Source organism: Malus sylvestris, chromosome 12 (assembly GCF_916048215.2).
Source record: "Malus sylvestris chromosome 12, drMalSylv7.2, whole genome shotgun sequence".
In the NCBI taxonomy this organism is placed as follows: Eukaryota; Viridiplantae; Streptophyta; class Magnoliopsida; order Rosales; family Rosaceae; genus Malus; species Malus sylvestris.
In genome coordinates this window covers 26,457,656-26,476,129 of record NC_062271.1, presented here as the reverse complement: position 1 = coordinate 26,476,129, position 18,474 = coordinate 26,457,656, and the positions used below count along the sequence as shown (strand labels likewise).

At 37.7% G+C, this 18,474-nt stretch overlaps 2 protein-coding genes across 4 annotated transcripts; both read right to left on the bottom strand.

Annotated features, from left to right (window-relative positions):
• Positions 1-1,377: 1,377 nt before the first annotated feature.
• LOC126592308 (uncharacterized) lies at positions 1,378-1,932 on the bottom strand. The gene has a single exon (XM_050258008.1). It carries the CDS (start codon positions 1,930-1,932, stop codon positions 1,378-1,380), a length of 555 nt encoding a protein of 184 aa, XP_050113965.1.
• Positions 1,933-5,033: 3,101 nt separating this feature from the next.
• LOC126594345 (acid phosphatase 1-like) lies at positions 5,034-9,050 on the bottom strand. 3 transcript variants are annotated; one of them, XM_050260603.1, is made up of 4 exons: positions 8,811-9,050; positions 7,406-7,804; positions 6,881-7,093; positions 5,034-5,241 (listed from the first exon to the last, which is right to left on the bottom strand). In XM_050260603.1, the coding sequence occupies exons 2-4, from the start codon at positions 7,786-7,788 to the stop codon at positions 5,064-5,066; spliced, it is 774 nt and encodes a 257-aa protein (XP_050116560.1). In that variant the 5' UTR covers positions 7,789-7,804; positions 8,811-9,050; the 3' UTR covers positions 5,034-5,063. The 3 variants fall into 3 exon arrangements, with proteins under 3 accessions (XP_050116560.1, XP_050116562.1, XP_050116561.1); XM_050260605.1 differs by lacking the exon at positions 8,811-9,050 and adding an exon at positions 7,920-8,797; XM_050260604.1 differs by lacking the exon at positions 8,811-9,050 and adding an exon at positions 7,928-8,797.
• Positions 9,051-18,474: the final 9,424 nt, after the last annotated feature.

Below are 18,474 nucleotides of genomic sequence, written 5' to 3'. Positions count from 1 at the left end.
GTTGGGTTTGTATCCAGTAACTAACTGAATGTCGCTATATGGTTGGGTCACAACAGGCCTCAGGCAGACCAACATGGCTGGGTGCAATATTGTATGGCCCCAAGCAGCGATCAGGAGTTTGGTACGTATGACCAATGATCGAGCAATCATTTGTAAGCGCTTAATGAATGCCTTTGCCAGGTTGTTCTAGGTGTGAACATGGGGTAGTGGATGTTCAACTTCAACCCCAACCGACATGCAATAGTCATCAAAAGTTTTAGATGTGAATTCTTTAGCATTATCCAATCGAATAGATTTGATTGGATAATTAGGGTAGTGAGCCCTGAGCTTGATAACCATAGCCAATAGTTTGGACAATGCAACGTTCCTTGTGGACAACGAGCACACGCGTGACCAACGTGTGGAAGCGTCAACTAAAACCATAAAATATCTAAATGGTCCGCATGGAAAGTGAATCGATCCACAAATGTCCCTCTGAATCATTTGTAGAAAAATAGGAAGATTCGAACGAATCTTGTCATAAAAAGGTGTAATAATAAGCTTTCCCATGAAGCAGGTTTGACATGTGATTCCTTGAATTGAAGCTAAACTTTGGGTTATTGGATGCTCATGTGATGATTTGAGGATACGGCGCATCGTTGTTCGTCCAAGGTGTCCCAAACGATCATGCCAAAGTGTAATTTCGTGCGCGGTCCTAGAGGTAGGGCCGGCCACATAGTGGCTTTCTATAGAGCGTATGGTCATAGTATACAGACCACTCGGGATACGCTCTATCTTCTCTAGAATATACTTCTAGCCATATTCGTAGGAAGTGATGCATAAAAATTCAACTCCATTTTCTACATAGGTTTCAGCGTGGCAATTATTATATTTAATGTCCTTGAAACTCAACAACGTTCTTCCGGAACGCGGAGAATAAAGTGCCTCATCAATGGTCAAAATTGTACCATTGGACAACATTATACGTGTCTTACAGTATCCTTCGATCAAGTTGGATGGGTCTGAGAAGGTTGTTAGAAGTGCATTCTTAGGTATGAAGTTAGTGAAATAGATGCTTTCAAGCAAAACGGTGTGCGTGGTTGCACTATTTTCCAGGAAACTAACTTTCCCACTAGTCATACCTAGAAATAAAAATTAATTTGAATCGATCACATGCATAAAAGTTCTAAAAACAAATATCCATTCAAAATAATTTAAGTATTCAGGAGTGGTATTAATTAAAAACTTAATATCCAAAAACAAATCACCAACAAATAATCCAAACATAAAGGAAAATTGTTCAAAAATTTAACCAAAAAACAAGAGGGGTTCGGCCAGTAGGTGGAATTTGGCCTCATTGTCTAAATTTCAACTAGAAAATAGTTTATGTCTAAAATTCTAATCTTCCATAGGGGTGATATCCTCTTGAAAAACAGAAACCTCCATCTTGGTATTTTCCGGTTCATCCACTTGCACAAAGTTTGATTCAAACTTCTTACGACGAGAATGATATTTAGCTACAATCTTCTGGGGAGCTTGGCAAACACGGGACCAATGGTCCTTTGAACCACAGTGATAACACATGTCCGCATCCATGGTTTTAGGTGCCTTGCCCTTATTCTTGAAGTTTGGGGCCTTGGGAGCGGGGTTAAGGCACTTCTGGGCTCGGTTTCCTCCCTTAGATGGGCCTTGACTCTGTTGACCTTGACGGGGTGACTTCTGGCCTTCCATACCACGTCTATTTTGGCGTTTTGGGCATTTGTTTGTGCTATAATGTGCTTTAGGCATAACAGTCGCCCTAGTAGGTTGAGCTTGATGATTTTTCATCAACAGCTGGTTTTGCTTTTCAGTGAAAAGTAAAATAGAGATCAAATCCGAAAACATAGTGAACTTATGTGCCCTATATTGTTGCTGCAAGACAATATTAGGAGCAGAGAAGGTCGAATAGGTCATTTCCAGGAGATCCTCTTTGGTCAAGGTCTTGTTACAGAACATGAGAAGTGATCGGATTCGACAAACTTCAAAATTATATTCATTCACAAACTTAAAGTCTTGGAAGCGCAAATGCTACTAGTCATGTCTTGCTTCAGGCAAGAAGATGTCATTTTGGTGATCAAAGCGATCAGCTAAAGTGACCTAGAGTGCTCGTGGATCTTCCCCAGTAAGGTACTCGATTTGCAATGCGTCATGAATATGTCTTCAGATGAAGATCATGGCAGTGACTTTCTCATCTTCGCCAACTGGGTTGCCTGTCTCATCTTCAATGGTGGGGCGCAAATTCTTTGCAATGAGGTGGAATTTCATATCTTGGATCCACTTGAGGTAGTTTCTTCCAGATAACTCCAAAGCGGTAAAGTCGAGTTTGTTCAAATTCGACATGTTTCTATCACAAAATAAATGGATAAGATGTGGTTAGTGTAATGGAGAAAAATCAATCCATTCACATAAGAGCAGAACATTCAGGTTCTAATAGACATGTATTGGTTTAAATTTACATGAAAAAGCTTTGGGTTTTCATGGGTGATATTTTTAAGGAAATCTTCAGGTTTTCAAACAATGCATGTTTCTAGAAACTTCAGGTTTTGAAATAATTATGAACTTCAGGTTCATATGTTCCTACACACAAACACAAATATATATACAGAAATATGCAACAAGAAAATATGCAAATAGAACCTTAGGTCTAAAAATATAATTGAATTAATTATTTGGACTTCGGGCCAAATTTAAAGTGCGGGTGAAAAAAATTATAAAACCCAAATTGTCTAAAAAAAATAAACAATTAAACTCGGGGTCCAAAAACATGGACCAAAGCCCACGGTTGGGCTGGGAAAAATTAAGCCTTGAGGTCCAAACCCAAATTTGGGCTGGAATGGGCTGATTAGGCCAAAAGGTTTGAAGCCTAAGCAGCAAACTAGGTTACCAAGGAAAGCCGAGCCCAAAAATAGTGCCAGGCGAGAGCGATGATCGTGTGCGGTAAGGAGCACGAATGCACCAGAAAGGTTGGGATCTGGTGTGTCGCAGCACAGGAAAATCATAACAGCCGCATAGGCTAGGTTCCACTGCAATGGGGACACGAGGACACCAAAGCCCAATTGGGTTGGTGTCGTGAGTGGGCCGAGAGAAAGGAAGGTTTGTAGTGGGTTGTGGCATGCAAACCCAAAAACCAAGTCTAGGTTTTAGATTGGGCCGAGAAGAACCAAAGCCGAAGAGGGTTGGGTCTTTGGACCAGAAGAACATCCCAGCCGTGTGCTGGGTGTATTAGCCAGGGAAGAACATCGAACCTGTCGCTTCTGGCAGCAGTCTAGGGTTATGGTTCACCGTAGAACCTCTTCCCAAGGGACGAAGAGTGAAAACTCGACGTCGACGAACCAAGAAACCCTCGGGTTCGAGTTAGGGTTTTTGAACTCCGATGAGATTATGAAAATCTCGACCACAATTTTGACGGCGACGACTTCAAGTTATCAAGAAAGCCAACCGTGGTGGCTAGGCATGGCTGCATGCCATGCTTTTGTCAAAAAATCAGTGGTGACGTTAGTTCTGGGTTTGGAACTTAGGAGGGCTCCATGGTTTCGGCTTGCTCATGGATTTTGGTTCGAAGAACCCAAATTTTTTTTTAAAATTATTATTATTATTATATATTAGTTAAATTCAATTCAATTGCATGCATATTCATATGATTCAATGCATGAGCAAATATATGATGCAATTCATGGCAATATCAATTCACATAATTCAACAATTATGGATATAATGTATACACAATTTATGTAGAATCTAAAATTTGAAAAACGTAAAGTTGGGTCATGCATTATGGTGAATGTTCATGCTATCAAGGCTGCAAAAATATTGAGATAAAAACTGTTATTTTGAAGGAACCTGATTGCGTGATAATATTGATGAACTGGTTTGATGAAGAAAACTTCCACGTCAGATTCCTAAGAGCAGCGGTATGAGCATGCTGATAATGTGTTGTAGCCTATATTTAATTGACAGGGAGAGGGGGCCAACGACACAGAGAAAATATAGAGAGAGATGTGTTTGTAGGGTTGTGTAGAGGATGTGTTATTCCCCTTACGCATTGCCTTTATTTATAATAATAAGATAGAGAAGAAAACCTTCTCCTCCAAGAAATACAAGTCTTAATAGGAAAAAATAACTCGAATCAAATCAAATCTAGGATTTACACAATCACACTTAAATAAGAAGTTTATAACATGCAATTCGTTTGATGGGCCACGACTGATGTAGGCCCAAATTCACTCGTCTCCTTTGTTGGAAGAAAAAAAGTAGACTAAACGGCGTTAACATGGTCATGCACCAAGTGTCGACACGTGTCATACACAAACGTAGAAAGGCGTCTTAATTGAGATGGATTGATCTCTACTATCATGCCATTCCGATCTAACAATATTATAACATCTTATAGCACCTACTTAGAGATATTAATCTATTGTTAAATATAAATCTTATGGTGATGGAAACCATGTTCCGGTCTCCGGAAGCTTAGATTTTTGCTAAATGATATTATGAACTTTGCTCGTAATTTTGAGTCCATCAGTTTTGTCTTTGTCTTCCGATAAGTGAATTTCATCGTTGACAATTCAGCAAATTTAGGCCATTCTTTGTGTTCAGATTTTATTTGGCTTAATTTTGTTCTTGTTGTGCAAGGAATGCCTTGCGCTTTGATAACTCTTGTACCGGAGGCCCTAGATGCTTTTATGTTTAATTTTATTTTTCTTCTAAAAAAGAATAAAGAGCAATTAAAATTTAAAATTACGAACTTGCTTCTCATATTAATAAATCTTGAAATTCAAAATATGAGTAATAAATGAACAGTAAATTCGGTGATAGGTATCCAATTTGAAAGTTATGGAAAAGTAAGCTGAAAATACCAAAATGCAAAAATCTGAGACACTCGGAAGTTTTTTCTTATGCGAGTTTTATTATATCATGATTTAAGGAACAACATATATGAGATTTTACGTGATTTTATTTTTTGCCGATTATCTATATAATAAAACTAACAAGACCTCCACTAGTAACTCTGATAATTAAGGGTTAGGGTTTTGTAATTAAGTTAATTAAGGAACAAAGTACATGGGGTTTGGAAGCTTATAAGTGCGGTTGCCAACATAGTCTCCTTGAAGATCAGTCCACTGGTCTCCTATATTTCCCCAAATTCTGTAACCTTCTTCTGCCAATTGCTTCCGAATGTTTGATTTGTACACAACTGCGCTCTGCCCCTTGTAAGCTGGAGTCCTGTAGTTAAGCACACCAAACTAAATTAGATTAGGTAGAGAAACTACAATAATACGTGCCTATGTCCACTTATTTCCTTTAATTACTTAATCTCCAGCCCATTAGAAGAATATATATATATATATATATATATATATATATATATATATATATTATAATTATATATTAGAAAACTTCATTTTAATCCCTAAAAAAGATGAGTTTTAGATTATAACCATATGTAAGATTAAAATCCAATTTTAGTCCCTAGCACATTTAATCATATATCATTTATTAGTTGTATTTTGATGTTTTATTTTATCTTTTTATTTTTATTTTAATGTATTAATTACATTTACATTTAATTTTTATTTCATTCACCATAATATATTTTAATGTCTACATTTAGGCAACTAAATTTTTTATAATATATATTCCGATAACAATTTTGTATGTTCTTCATTTAGGTACATTAATACATTTGAATATTTTGGTATATCTATCGGTACAAACATGTAGTTACATTGATTCAATATAATGCATTTCGATCAATATAATGCAATTCGTTACGTACACTTTGATCATTTGAGTATTGACTTTTAGGTACATTAATTCAATTATTATTTCGGTAAATACATTTAGGTACATACATTTTGGTATTGATATTTAGGTACATACATTTTCGGTATTGACATTTAGGTTCGTACATTTTGGTACATACATTTCGGTATTGACTTTTAGGTACATTAATTCAATATAATACATTTTAGTATATACATTTAGGTTCATTATAATATATTTCGGTACAATCATGTAGGTACAAATATTTTGGTACAAAAAAGTCAATTTTATATATTTTGGCACAATCATTTTTGTACACTTATGTATCTATATATTTTTGTATAACAAATTTTTTTTTAATATTTTCTCATTTACGTTCATTTCTAATTAAAACAAATTAAATATGTGCATATTAATAAAATTAAAATTTAATATGGAGAGATTAAATAAAAATACACATTAAATAAGAAAAATTGAATGTAAATTTTGATAGAAGTACACTCAAGGGATTAAATTGAATATTTAATCTAGCATCAGGTTTTTTTTAAATTTTAATCTTTTGCAAAGACTAATGTTCAAAAACCCCTATATATATATATATATATATGATCAAGTTATTGAAACCTAGTCAATATTTGGTAGGTTGTGACATGTATGATCAGTTTAGAAGCATGGAATTTTTTTTAGTTGGACGGTCACATTGTCAAACAACTATCAATTTACTCTGTAATATAGGTGAATGCATAATTAGTACTTTATGGACGTACATATTACCACAGATGTGAATTGATATCACAATGTTGTGTAATACTTGCGTCGGAAGTATTCTCAAAAGTTGACATTCTTTGTTATTTGACTCGGATAATTCCAATGAATCCAATCATTAGGCTAAACTTGGCACATTAAACGCTTTTGACTCGCATTACTTCTAGCACAATTAATCTTAATTTTTTGTCTTTCAAACCCACATGATGGAAGATTTTACATCATGAGATTTCTTTTTCTCCACTTCTTTTTCTATGGAGCCAATTAATGAACTCCTCACGACCAATGAGAGAGATTCATGGACATATCGTATCACACATCACAATATTCTTACCTCAAAATTAGCCGTTCGTAACCAACAAATCCCTGGTTATGCAAGTTTGCGGCAGTAATTTGGCCTAGGGTTTCTTCATCTCTTCCTGTGAGCATGATCACCTTAAACCCACTATTCACCAGCTTGCTAAAAAGTCCCAGCATACCAGGAACTGCTGGGCACCCTCCAGTCATTGCCCATGCCTTGAACCCGGATGGATCATAAGGATCGCACCTGTATGTTACAAATGTAGTCATGGCGAAGCAAAACGTTCTCTTGACAAACAATATGCAAATATATGTTATACTAATAGACTACTGTGAATTTTGACAACGCATTTTAACGAGAAAACTATAAACAATATGCATAAATGGATCTCTTGTTAGAGTGTAGCCACACAAGAGGCTTATAGTATTATACTGTGAATCTAAACCATTTATTAAGTTAATTTATTTTACTTTGTGACAATCTAACAATAGATATCTATCTGACAACATAACTAAACATTACCCTATAAGTTTTGTCATGTTTTAACATATATATTACCCGTATCGCTTGCCCTTGTAGTAGAAGAGATTAGATAAGCAAGTGTCATCCACGTCCAAAATCCAAGCATCCATGCCATCGTCAGATAAAGCTATTCCATTCGCATAGCTAAGGATTTGGCCAAGGATGAAATCGATGTCCCGTTCATACTGACCTCCAATCATGTAAGTTTCGAGGTAGCGGAAGCACTGAGTTGGCACCGTGCGCCACCCACGCAGATTGTTGGCCTCCACCGCCAGTCTCCAACTCAAACAAAAGCTGCTGTCGTCCTGCGGCAGGCTTGGCCTAGGGCAAGGCTTCACACTAGTTGCCTTGGAGAGTAAGGCCAGAAACAGAAGTAAAAACGCCTCGTAGGTCCGTTGCATCATTGCCTTAATATTCATGTGTGCTTAGTTTTATCTACAAAGAGAAGCAAATAAAACGGGAAACATATAACAAATTAAATAAATAAGTAGGAAATTTGGTTTAGGTCAGTAAATGGGAAACATATACACACACACGCGCACACACACACACGAAAACCTTCTCCGGAAGACCGCGGCAAGAAAGCGTGTGGTTGCCGGAGGAAATGATAAGTTAGTTTCCCAAATCAACCCAAACGGTTTTGGAGAAATTACAATCAAAAGAGGTTAGGATTGACGAAGTCTTTTGGGTATATTTGGGAAGCAATTGCATGAGCCAAGTCGTGGATATATATAATTAACTTGAAGTCATGACCTAGAGATCGACAGCGACCGAAGACTTATATAAGTTCTGCTGGCTGAACAACTTGGAAATTTCCAGGTAATACAAATTATGTTTATGGAATATATTCATATCCACATTGTTAAGAAACAATGGAGTAAATGTCTTGATCGAATCCCCAAAAATAAGATTTTGGGGGTTGAAGCTAGAGAAGTTATACTTAATAGGGATAAAAATTATTGAAAATTTTTGGAGTAAGAAAGAGATCGTGGGAACTTATTCAGCACAAAAAAATATGACTTTAGATCTCTGCTGTTGTGCTTTCAAAGGAACGAACTTGAACTGTACATACATCATTAAAGGAATAGGAATTGAAATACTTTCTTGCCAACATATATTTAAAAACAGAAAAGGAATGGAAGAAGGAAGGAACCGAAAAACTTACTCTCATACTTTAGTAAACACGGAAAACTCAAGAATCAAAATGGTTCTAATTCATCTTCCCACATGTATTAATTGTTAAGGACAACTACTACATAGATAATATATGAAAACGCTGGATCGATCTCACACACATTAATGATGGACAATTACAAAATTAAAGCTCATAGCATGTGATAGTTAATGAGAAAGAGCGAAACCTGCAGGCATTGACAATAAAAAAATGGAAGTATATACATGGTACTCATATGTATGTCATGTAATTCTAACCAGAAATTACCATGGTTTTAGTAAACACTATCAATGTCGTAAAAATTTCAATTTGGAGCATCTTCCTTAGAAGCTGCTAGCTAGCTAAACTTTATTTTCAACTCTTAATTAACTACTACTGCAATAGCCAATAGCCAATATATATAGCTGATGTTTAGCACCCCACAAACTAGTAGACTACTACTAAGCAGGCAAGACTTGGAAGGTGAGAAATGACATCAAGAATCATGATAGATTTAGACAAAGAATGAAAGAACTGGTAGTCGGTAGATCCTTAAGTAGCAAAAATGTTGGGTGGGATGGCGTCATAAACCATGAACAATTGCGATGGGGAAGAGAGAGTGTAAGAAGAAGGGCATCTATGACCTAATAAACTTAAGCACAAAAGTGGGAATATAGTCACAGCCCACATATCTTAACAGAAGTGGTGGAACTGCCAACAGATTACTGATGCACGCCCACAAATATACTGCACCATAGTGCACACCTATTGCATTTCTGTGTCGGGACAAATTATATCAGACAGTTTCAATTGGTATGCCACTTCCACAATGCACCAAGCAGCCAAAAGTGGGTGTGTGCAATGTAGAAGAATACATACACACAACGCAAGTTAGAATGAATCACTAAGTACACACAGTTTTTCGTTTTTAAATGAATCATTATTTCTTACAGACAAATCATAGTTTTATACTTTTAATGTATTGTGTCAGAATGTGAACAGTTTGGCGTTCCATCACAATCTAATATGAGGCAGATGAATATATTTTTTTGTTTTTCATGCTAAGGTTGTACTTAGTGGTTGTGGAAGCTTAACTAACGCGTGCATGCTTTAATTAAGCACATTTCAAAGCACCACTTATGGAGCATAATTAAGAATATTTAACTTACTTCGTGTACAAGGCATCAATAGGCCAGTGGGATGGAGTAGTCTTGGGGACGTACTTTATGAATTTCGATTGTAAAGGCAGGTTAGAAAAGGATATAACAATACCTGTGGAGCACACACAAATCAGAGATTATGGGTGAAAATGATCAAAGGCCATTGGAAATGAATGTCAAAGCGGATCTAAATGAGAGATTGATGGGTGGTTATTGTAACGACCCGTCCCCAAATATTACGGTTTTTATAATTTTAAAACGTGAAATTATGAAAATGCCCTTCGAGGCAAAAAGGGTTGACTTTTGTTGACCACCTTGTCGTGTCATGTAAGGTTCATTTGCATTGGCGTATCCTTGTAGCACTCGTCAATACAAACGCGTAGGTGTGATCGGAATCGAATTTGGAGCTAAAACGAAGCTTCTATGATTTTTGAATAATAGGGGTAATTTGGTAATTTTGCAAGTGGAGATTTTTCCCCACTTTGGGCCTCTACATGGTTGACACATGGTGTGTCCTTCCCCATTTTTGTTGCCCTTTTCTTCTTCTCTCATGTGAACTCTCCCCCTCTCTAGAACTCTCTCTCTCTCTCTATAACTCTCTCTCTCTTCTTTACTATCTTCTTTCCTCTCCGGCAAACACACATACAGACATACACACAAACAGCTATCACCACAATCGCACTATCACCACCACTCGAACCCTCCCTTCTCTCCCTCACCTCTCCGATCTCACACTCTCTCCTTATCGGCACTGTTCATGTGATTTCTGACGAGGTAAGTTCGAAACCACCCCTAAATCTTCCTAGATCGTGTTTAGTACTGTGTTTAGGTAGTTTTTGAGATATTTTGGTAGTGTTTGAATGCAGGGAAGGGATACCTCGGAAACATTTTCTCCATATTTTCTAGTGAGACCCAACGACTTGCGAACCAATTTCTAGCTAACTCTGGCCATTACAAAACTCCAAAATGGTACGAATCTCTTTCTCTCATGTCAAGCTTCATTTTGGCTTTTGAATCATTACAAATGGTGTAGAAATGAGCTTGATTGGAGCTTGGGAAGCTTTAGTTTCCTCTATAGTAAATTTGGTCTGAAACCGAGTCGCCTCGACCCAGAAACCAAATAACCCAGCTCAAGATCCAACGTAGCCCCGAGCCCAACCCACTAAACCTAACCCGGATCAAACTCAAATTCAAATAAAAATCGGCCCAAAACCCTTTGGCCCAATGACCCTAACCCGATCCAACCCATTAGCCTAAATCGGACCCAAACCCAATAGCCCAGGCCTAGTCTCACACCCGGCCCAGTCCGGTTATCCAAGCCCAAACCCGAGCCTAGATTTGACCCGACCTGGACTGAGTCCCAGTCCTTGGACCGGCGTGAGTAGTGGGCTACCATTGCCAGCAAGTGAAACACCCACGCCTCCGCCGGAGGTATTATGCTTCGCCTTTGTCTTCGACGACGCTGGAGAACTTTCCAACGACCCATCTCGGCACGTGGCGGCGCATGGGGGAACCCGAGGTCCTTCTTTAGGTATTTCGACGTGCCAAATCCGAATCCGTTGTCCATTTTCCCAAATTCTGTCGTTTTGGTAGAGTTTTACTGAATGGCCTCTATATGTGTTTAGGTGCATCAGTAGGATGTGACTCCATTTGTAATGCCCCAACCTGAAATTTTTTATTTCGGAAAATAATTACGATGATAGGCCAAATTAAACTCTTATTTATTTAACTACCATAATTCATAATTATTTATCTAAATTTATGAATCACTCATAAAATCTATAACCAAAATTTAATTACCAAAACATAAGATTTAATTTTACAATTAATCACCAAATTTCTTTTCCTAATTCAAATTCCCAACAAAAGATTTATCTTAATTATTTAAGGTTGCATCTAACCCCTGTTAGAATGCCTATGTACCCTTGATGCAGGATCAAGCCTTTCGTAGTTCACCTTTCATTTTCAATCCATTTAATCGAGATAACCAGCATTGGGTTTAATAATCGAAACACATCAATTGGATACCAAAATTCATATTTAGAATATCAAAATTTGCACAAAATGGCAGCATCGGCCCACTGGCCACGCGCCGTTGTGGGTGGTGGTTTCTGGCAAACGGAAACCCCAAATTCTGACCAACACTAAAAATTACCAAATTTTATAGGAAAGTAGAGTTCAATGAAGGGAACAACTTTCATACCTGGGCTAAAGTCCAATTCGGCCGAGAAACACCTCAAATCGCCCTCAAACTATCGGAAACCCTTGATTTAAATGTTCTTGATTCAACTCCAAAACAACTCTAATGCCCCAACCAATGCATGGGATTTGTTCCAGGCCTCAAGGAGAGTCCAAATGTGGTGGTAATTGAAGGATTTAGCTTCAGGTTTTGATGAATCAAAGCCAAACCTGTCGCACCCACCGTGCGGTTTCTCCTAAAATCAAACAAATTTCTTCAGTTTTTAGGGTGCAAATGGGAAAGAGAACGACTGGGTTTGAAGTGATGAGTACTTTGACACCAGCCCCGTCGTCAACGATGGCCAGAATAGAAAAATGGAGTCGGGTCGGGTCGGGTCGGCAGGTCGAAGGGAGGGAACCGAGTCGGTCAGTTCTCCCTTTCCTTCTTTCCCTCATTTCCTTCTTTTCCATTGGTCCTCTCCTCTTATTCCCCTCTTCTGATTCGTCCACCCCCTCATTTCTCTCATTTCCTCTCCATCACAACCACACACGTGGCACATCCATTGCTCCAAAAAATCTGGAGCATTCTAGATGAAGGTTAAAATTACAAAAATATCCTTGACTTTCAACGTTAATAACTTTTTTGTTATATCTCCGTTTCATGAACAGTTTGCGCTTACGCGTTAGTGAGATCGAGTTATATTCAAACATATAAATTGTGACCTCGAAGGGTCTACGGATTTTAGATAATTAATTTCCGAACTTCAAACTTTGTAACTAGTTTAATTTAAAACTCAATTCAAATAAATTAATATAAAATCTCGAAAAATAATATAAAATCTCAATAATACCAATATGTAAATTATAATAATTTCCGGTAACAAAATTTTAAAATTACTCAATTAAATTTTCATAATCATAAATGGATTTATTTCCGATTTTCTCCACATATTCATAATTATGAATATTCTGTTCCATATATTTAAATTTTTAGGGTATTACTGTAACATCCCACATCGCCCAAGGGAGTGATCCTTAAATATATATTCTTATCCCTACCTAGCACGAGACCTTTTGAGAGCTCACTGGCTTCGGGTTCTGTAGGAACTCCGAAGTTAAGCGAGAAGAAAGTCAGAGCACTCCCAGGATGGGTGACCCACTGGGAAGTTGCTCGTGAGTTCCCAGAAACAAAATCGTGAGGGAATGGTAAGCCCAAAGTGGACAATATCATACTACGGTGGTAGAGTAGGCCCGGGATGTGGTGGACCCGGGCCGGGATGTGACAAATGGTATCAAAGCCAATCCCTGGCCGGAAGTGTGCCGACGAGAACGTTGAGCCCCTAAGGGGGGTGGATTGTAACATCCCACATCGCCCAGGGAAGTGATCTTTAAATGTATATTCTCATCCCTACCTAGCACGAGACATTTTGAGAGCTCACTGGCTTCGGGTTCCGTAGAAACTTCGAAGTTAAGCGAGAAGGAGGCCAGAGCACTCCCAGGATGGGTGACCCACTAGGAAGTTGCTCGTGAGTTCCCAGAAACAAAACCGTGAGGGAATGGTAAGCCCAAAGCGAACAATATCATGCTACGGTGGTAGAGCGGGCCCGGGATGTGGTGGACCCAGGTCGGGATGTGACAAATGGTATCAGAGCCAATCCCTGGCCGGAAGTGTGCTGACGAGGACGTCGGGCCCCTAAGGGGGGTGGATTGTAACATCCCACATCGCCCAGGGGAGTGATCTTTAAATGTATATTCGCATCCCTACCTAGCACGAGGCCTTTTGGGAGCTCACTGACTTCAGGTTCCATAAGAACTCCGAAGTTAAGCGAAAATGAGGCTAGAGCACTCCCAGGATGGGTGACCCACTGGGAAGTTGCTCGTGAGTTCCCAGAAACAAAACCGTGAGGGAATGGTAAGCCCAAAGCGGACAATATCGTTTTACGGTGGTAGAGCGGACTCGGGATGTGGTGGACCCAGGTCGGGATGTGACAATTACATTCGACCCCTATTAAAATAAATCTCGTCCTTGAGATTTCAACCATCGAATAACGGAAAGGAAAAATTAGAACTCATTCCACCGTTCCATATATAGTGAATAAAATCATATGATTTTATTCCAGCTCAAAGTAAATGGATCAACGAAGAATCATCATGATTCACACACATTTTCCCAGATTTCCAATCACATGCATTGGTAAAAATGCCATAACTTCTAGCCACAATCATTGTATAAAAAAAAATTGGAATTTAAAGCCAATCCACAATATCATTAATGTTGAACGAAATCAAAACCTCATTCTATGATTTCCTTCATATCCACAAATAAACTAAATTATCCATAGTAAATTTAAAAGTCTTTTAAATCTTTCTTTTAGTTGTTTCTCTTTTAAATTGCTTCTAAGTGCAGCCACAGATCGCATAAATTAGCGACTCACACTTCTAAAGCACCAATCACAATTCATTAACCAAAGAAGATAATATATATATATATATATGTGTGTGTGTGTGTGTGTGTGTGTCACAACTATATTGGCCAACACAACTAAACCTTATTAATCACATAGTCATGAGAATATGTGATGTTCATTGATTCTGTTCGCAATATCGAATCCAATCAAATTTGTAATTACAAGCCTTCCCCATCAATTATATTCATCAAAACAAAAAAAAAACACAACTGGGAAATCGTTTATATTAAGCGACTCAAATTTGTAATTACAAGCCTTCCCCATCAATTATATTCATCAAAACAAAAAAAAACACACAACTGGGAAATCGTTTATATTAAGCGAACTCAAAATCTCATTCCATAATTTTATTCATGCCCACCAATAATAAATGAAGAAATCTTAATGGTCTTTCCACCATTCCAATTATAATGGACAAACCATAACCTCAATTTATAATTTCGTTCTCATTCAATAAATCATCATGACTTTCATAAATATTAAAATTTCCAACCATAATTATCATTGGCCATTATATTTTAAAATTTCTAGCCATGATTATCATTGACAAAACAATGATCACCTTTTTCTTTTACCCCAACCAGTAACTAGTATACTGGAAAATATCGTAATATACATGGCCAATACACATCACACATTTTTTATCGCTTCAATAATTCATTCTCGCAGACCACACATGGAGCTTCTCCCCAGAACATTGGGTCTTTGTGCCCACTCATCCATTTCTCACATTCCACGAGTCATTTTACCCATTCCAACATTCCTCCACATTCCACGGGCCTTTTCGCCCTAATCAACATCCACGAGCCTTTTTTTTCCACCCAACTCAACATCCACAGGCCTTTTTCGCCCAATTCAACATCCACATGCCTTTTTCTGCCCAATTCAACATCCACGGGCCTTTTCCATCCAAATCAACATCCATGGGCCTTTTTTGCCCAATTTAACATTTTTCATTTGCACAGGTATAATACGACTTTTCCACCTACTTGTCAGAATTTCACAATCATCTTACCATTCAACATTTTCATAATATCATAATATCAACTCAATTCAAGATTAATCTGAGACTTAATCAAGTGCTCATCTTCAAAGCTATAACATGAATACGATATTTTAAAATTTTCCTACTCCCATTCAATTCAATTCAATTCATTGTAATTCACATTATATACTTTCCATATAAATTCCTCATTATTCATAGAACTTATGTGTCACACCCCAACCCGGAATGTCCACAAGTCCTCCGAATCAAGCTTTGCTGGCCGACACCTGGAAGGTGACGAAGCCATAAAGTGTGATGATGTGGAAATATTGTGAATAAATTTAAACCTAAGAGTGCCTAAATACCAGAGTGCACTGGCGAGCGGGAATGAACCCACTTCACACGTGACGTTAGAGCATAAGCAAGTACCAAAGAGTGAATGAATCGTACCCTCGAATAATCTTCAATACTAAGAATCGCCACGATTCCTCAACGATAAGAAAGCTCATCTAAGAAAACCTGGGGGTGGAGACAAGACAAAGGTGAGTGGCCCAGTAATTAAAATTTTAATAGAAATCATATAAATTACTATAACCCCTCGTTACACCACCTGTATAATTTCCAGACTTAGAATATAAAAATATACATCTTTATATACATATATTGATTCAAGTCATGCTTCACATATTTATAATCATATGTTAACTTATCGCATATGCATCATGTCTACTAGCTCATCACGTATTCACCACGTATGTTAACTCATCACATATATTCATTATATATACTAGCATGTAAGTCAGAGTCACCTCTAGCGACCTATACGACCTATTCGACCTATTCGACCTATTCATATCTCATCACATATCTCATCAGTTATGGCTAGCATATAATAGTCAGAGTCACCTCTAGTGACCTATACGACATATTGATATCTCATCACATATCTCATCAATTATGGCTAGCATATAATAGTCGGAGTCACCTCTAGTGACCTATACGACATATTCATATCTCATCAATTAAACTAATACCGTATACTTACTTGAGATTACCTAAATTTACCTGAACTTACCTGTGTGTCCTGCATTCACCTTTGCACTTCAGAGTGTTCACAACACCACAATTATATATATATATATATATGCAACCAATTCAACTCATCGTTTATGTATTATTCAATAGGCATGGCATTTTTAAAGCATAAATCATATAATTGCATTTCTGGGAAAAACATCAAGTGTATACATATATACCTAAAACCAAAAAGCCCACACCTATTGCTCAATTCCTTAAACAAGGCTATGGTCTCGATTATTTAATCTCATTTCTTATATGGCTGCATCTAACGTCTCGTTAGACTGCCTACGTACCCTAAACAGGGATCAAGCCATTCGTAGTTCGCATTAATCATTTATAGTAATACACATACGAATATATCACAATGAAATCTAACTCAACCATCTCATAGTATTTTATAACATATAAATATATATATGTCACGGCATAAGTTCTCAGTTTTATTTAAAAGCATTTATAGAATTATCAATCATGAAACATAAGATGAGCAAGGAAAGATTCACTCACCTGGAGTCCATGCTACAACTTCCTAGCACTAACATCTAGGCGTCATAAACAATCGGCGCCTGCGGCCAATTATCAAACCATATTTCAGAATTCTCGTTGATACAATACATAACTTACATCGTACATAAGTATACGCAATTCGGTCCAGAAGATCTACAAATTAGATCTCTAATCCGTAACTTCCAAGGATCCACATTATGCTTCTAGAATAACATACTAAAGTTTCGGAAGGACCCAACGGTCGGATCTACGCCAATTGCCAAAACCAAGTGGCAGTTAACATTTTATTTTACGAACTTACAAATCCAATTCGAGGAGATCCGTATGTCGGATCCCCAATCCGTAAGTTCCTATATTCCTCAAATATTATAAATAATAACCTATTAAAGTTAGATGACGATCCAACAGTCGAGTCATCGATTCATATAATGGCCTATTAACGTGTCGAAATGAAACTAAGCCCAAATAATGAAATTACTTCATACGGATATCAATTATGAACCCAGGGCATTTAATATCACTTAAATAAAACATCATTGGCCCATAGGCCACGTGCCACCGCACACACCGCCGCAGGTGGCGGTCGGCCGCCCCGACTTGCTGGAAAATTAAACTATTTTTAAAAATTCTCAAAAGTTACAGAATTGAATATCTCAAAGAGTAGAACAACTTTCATACCTATGACCAAAGTTATTTGGCCTAGAAAGGCTCCAATTTCATCAAAACCCATTGGAACCCTAGTTTTGGGTGTGATTCGATTTGGCCTTCAAACTTGCTCCGACGCCTCCACCACGAATCATTTCAAAATTCACCGGAGAAAGGAAAAACCCGCCGGAACCATTGTGGGTGTACGGCTTCAATTCGAATAAATTTGACAAGAAATTTGATAATCTACCACCACATGGATGTTGGGCTCGTCGAGAAAGTTCCATAGACACCGGAATCACCTCCAACGAACCACGGACGAATGAGATACGACCGGGTCAAGAATCGGGTCGTAGGTCCGGTTAGCTGGTTCTTCTTCTTCTTCCTCATTTCCCTCCTGCTCTCTTCTCTGGTTGGCCAGCCCTTCCTCTCTCCTCTCCTGATTCGCCAACTCTCTCTCTTACTCCCGGAGCTCTTTCTATCTGTTCGACCTCTCTCTCTCTGATTTTTCTTCTTCCCGATTCCCTCTTCTCAGCCACACCTATGTGGCCCAATCATTTAGTACAAAATAATATAATATTCTTAGGATAAATCATTTCTTCAAAATACATTCGGTCTGTAGCTTCATAAAACTTTAATTGTAACTCCAAATTCACTTCTGCTTGCATTCACACGTTTGTATCGTCGAATACATTAGGAATACACTACAAGAATATTTAGTATGTTTCACTACGCGTTGGTCAATGAAGGTCAACACCTTCACTTCTAGGGCATTTTTGTAAAATCACGCTTTTAAATTTTATAAAATAATAAAATTTGGGACGGGTTGTTACATTATGAAATAATGCAATATCAATGAAATTCATAATTCACATCCACAAAATCAATCATTTCTAACATTGTAGGGCAGGATCATTTGCTCTGATACC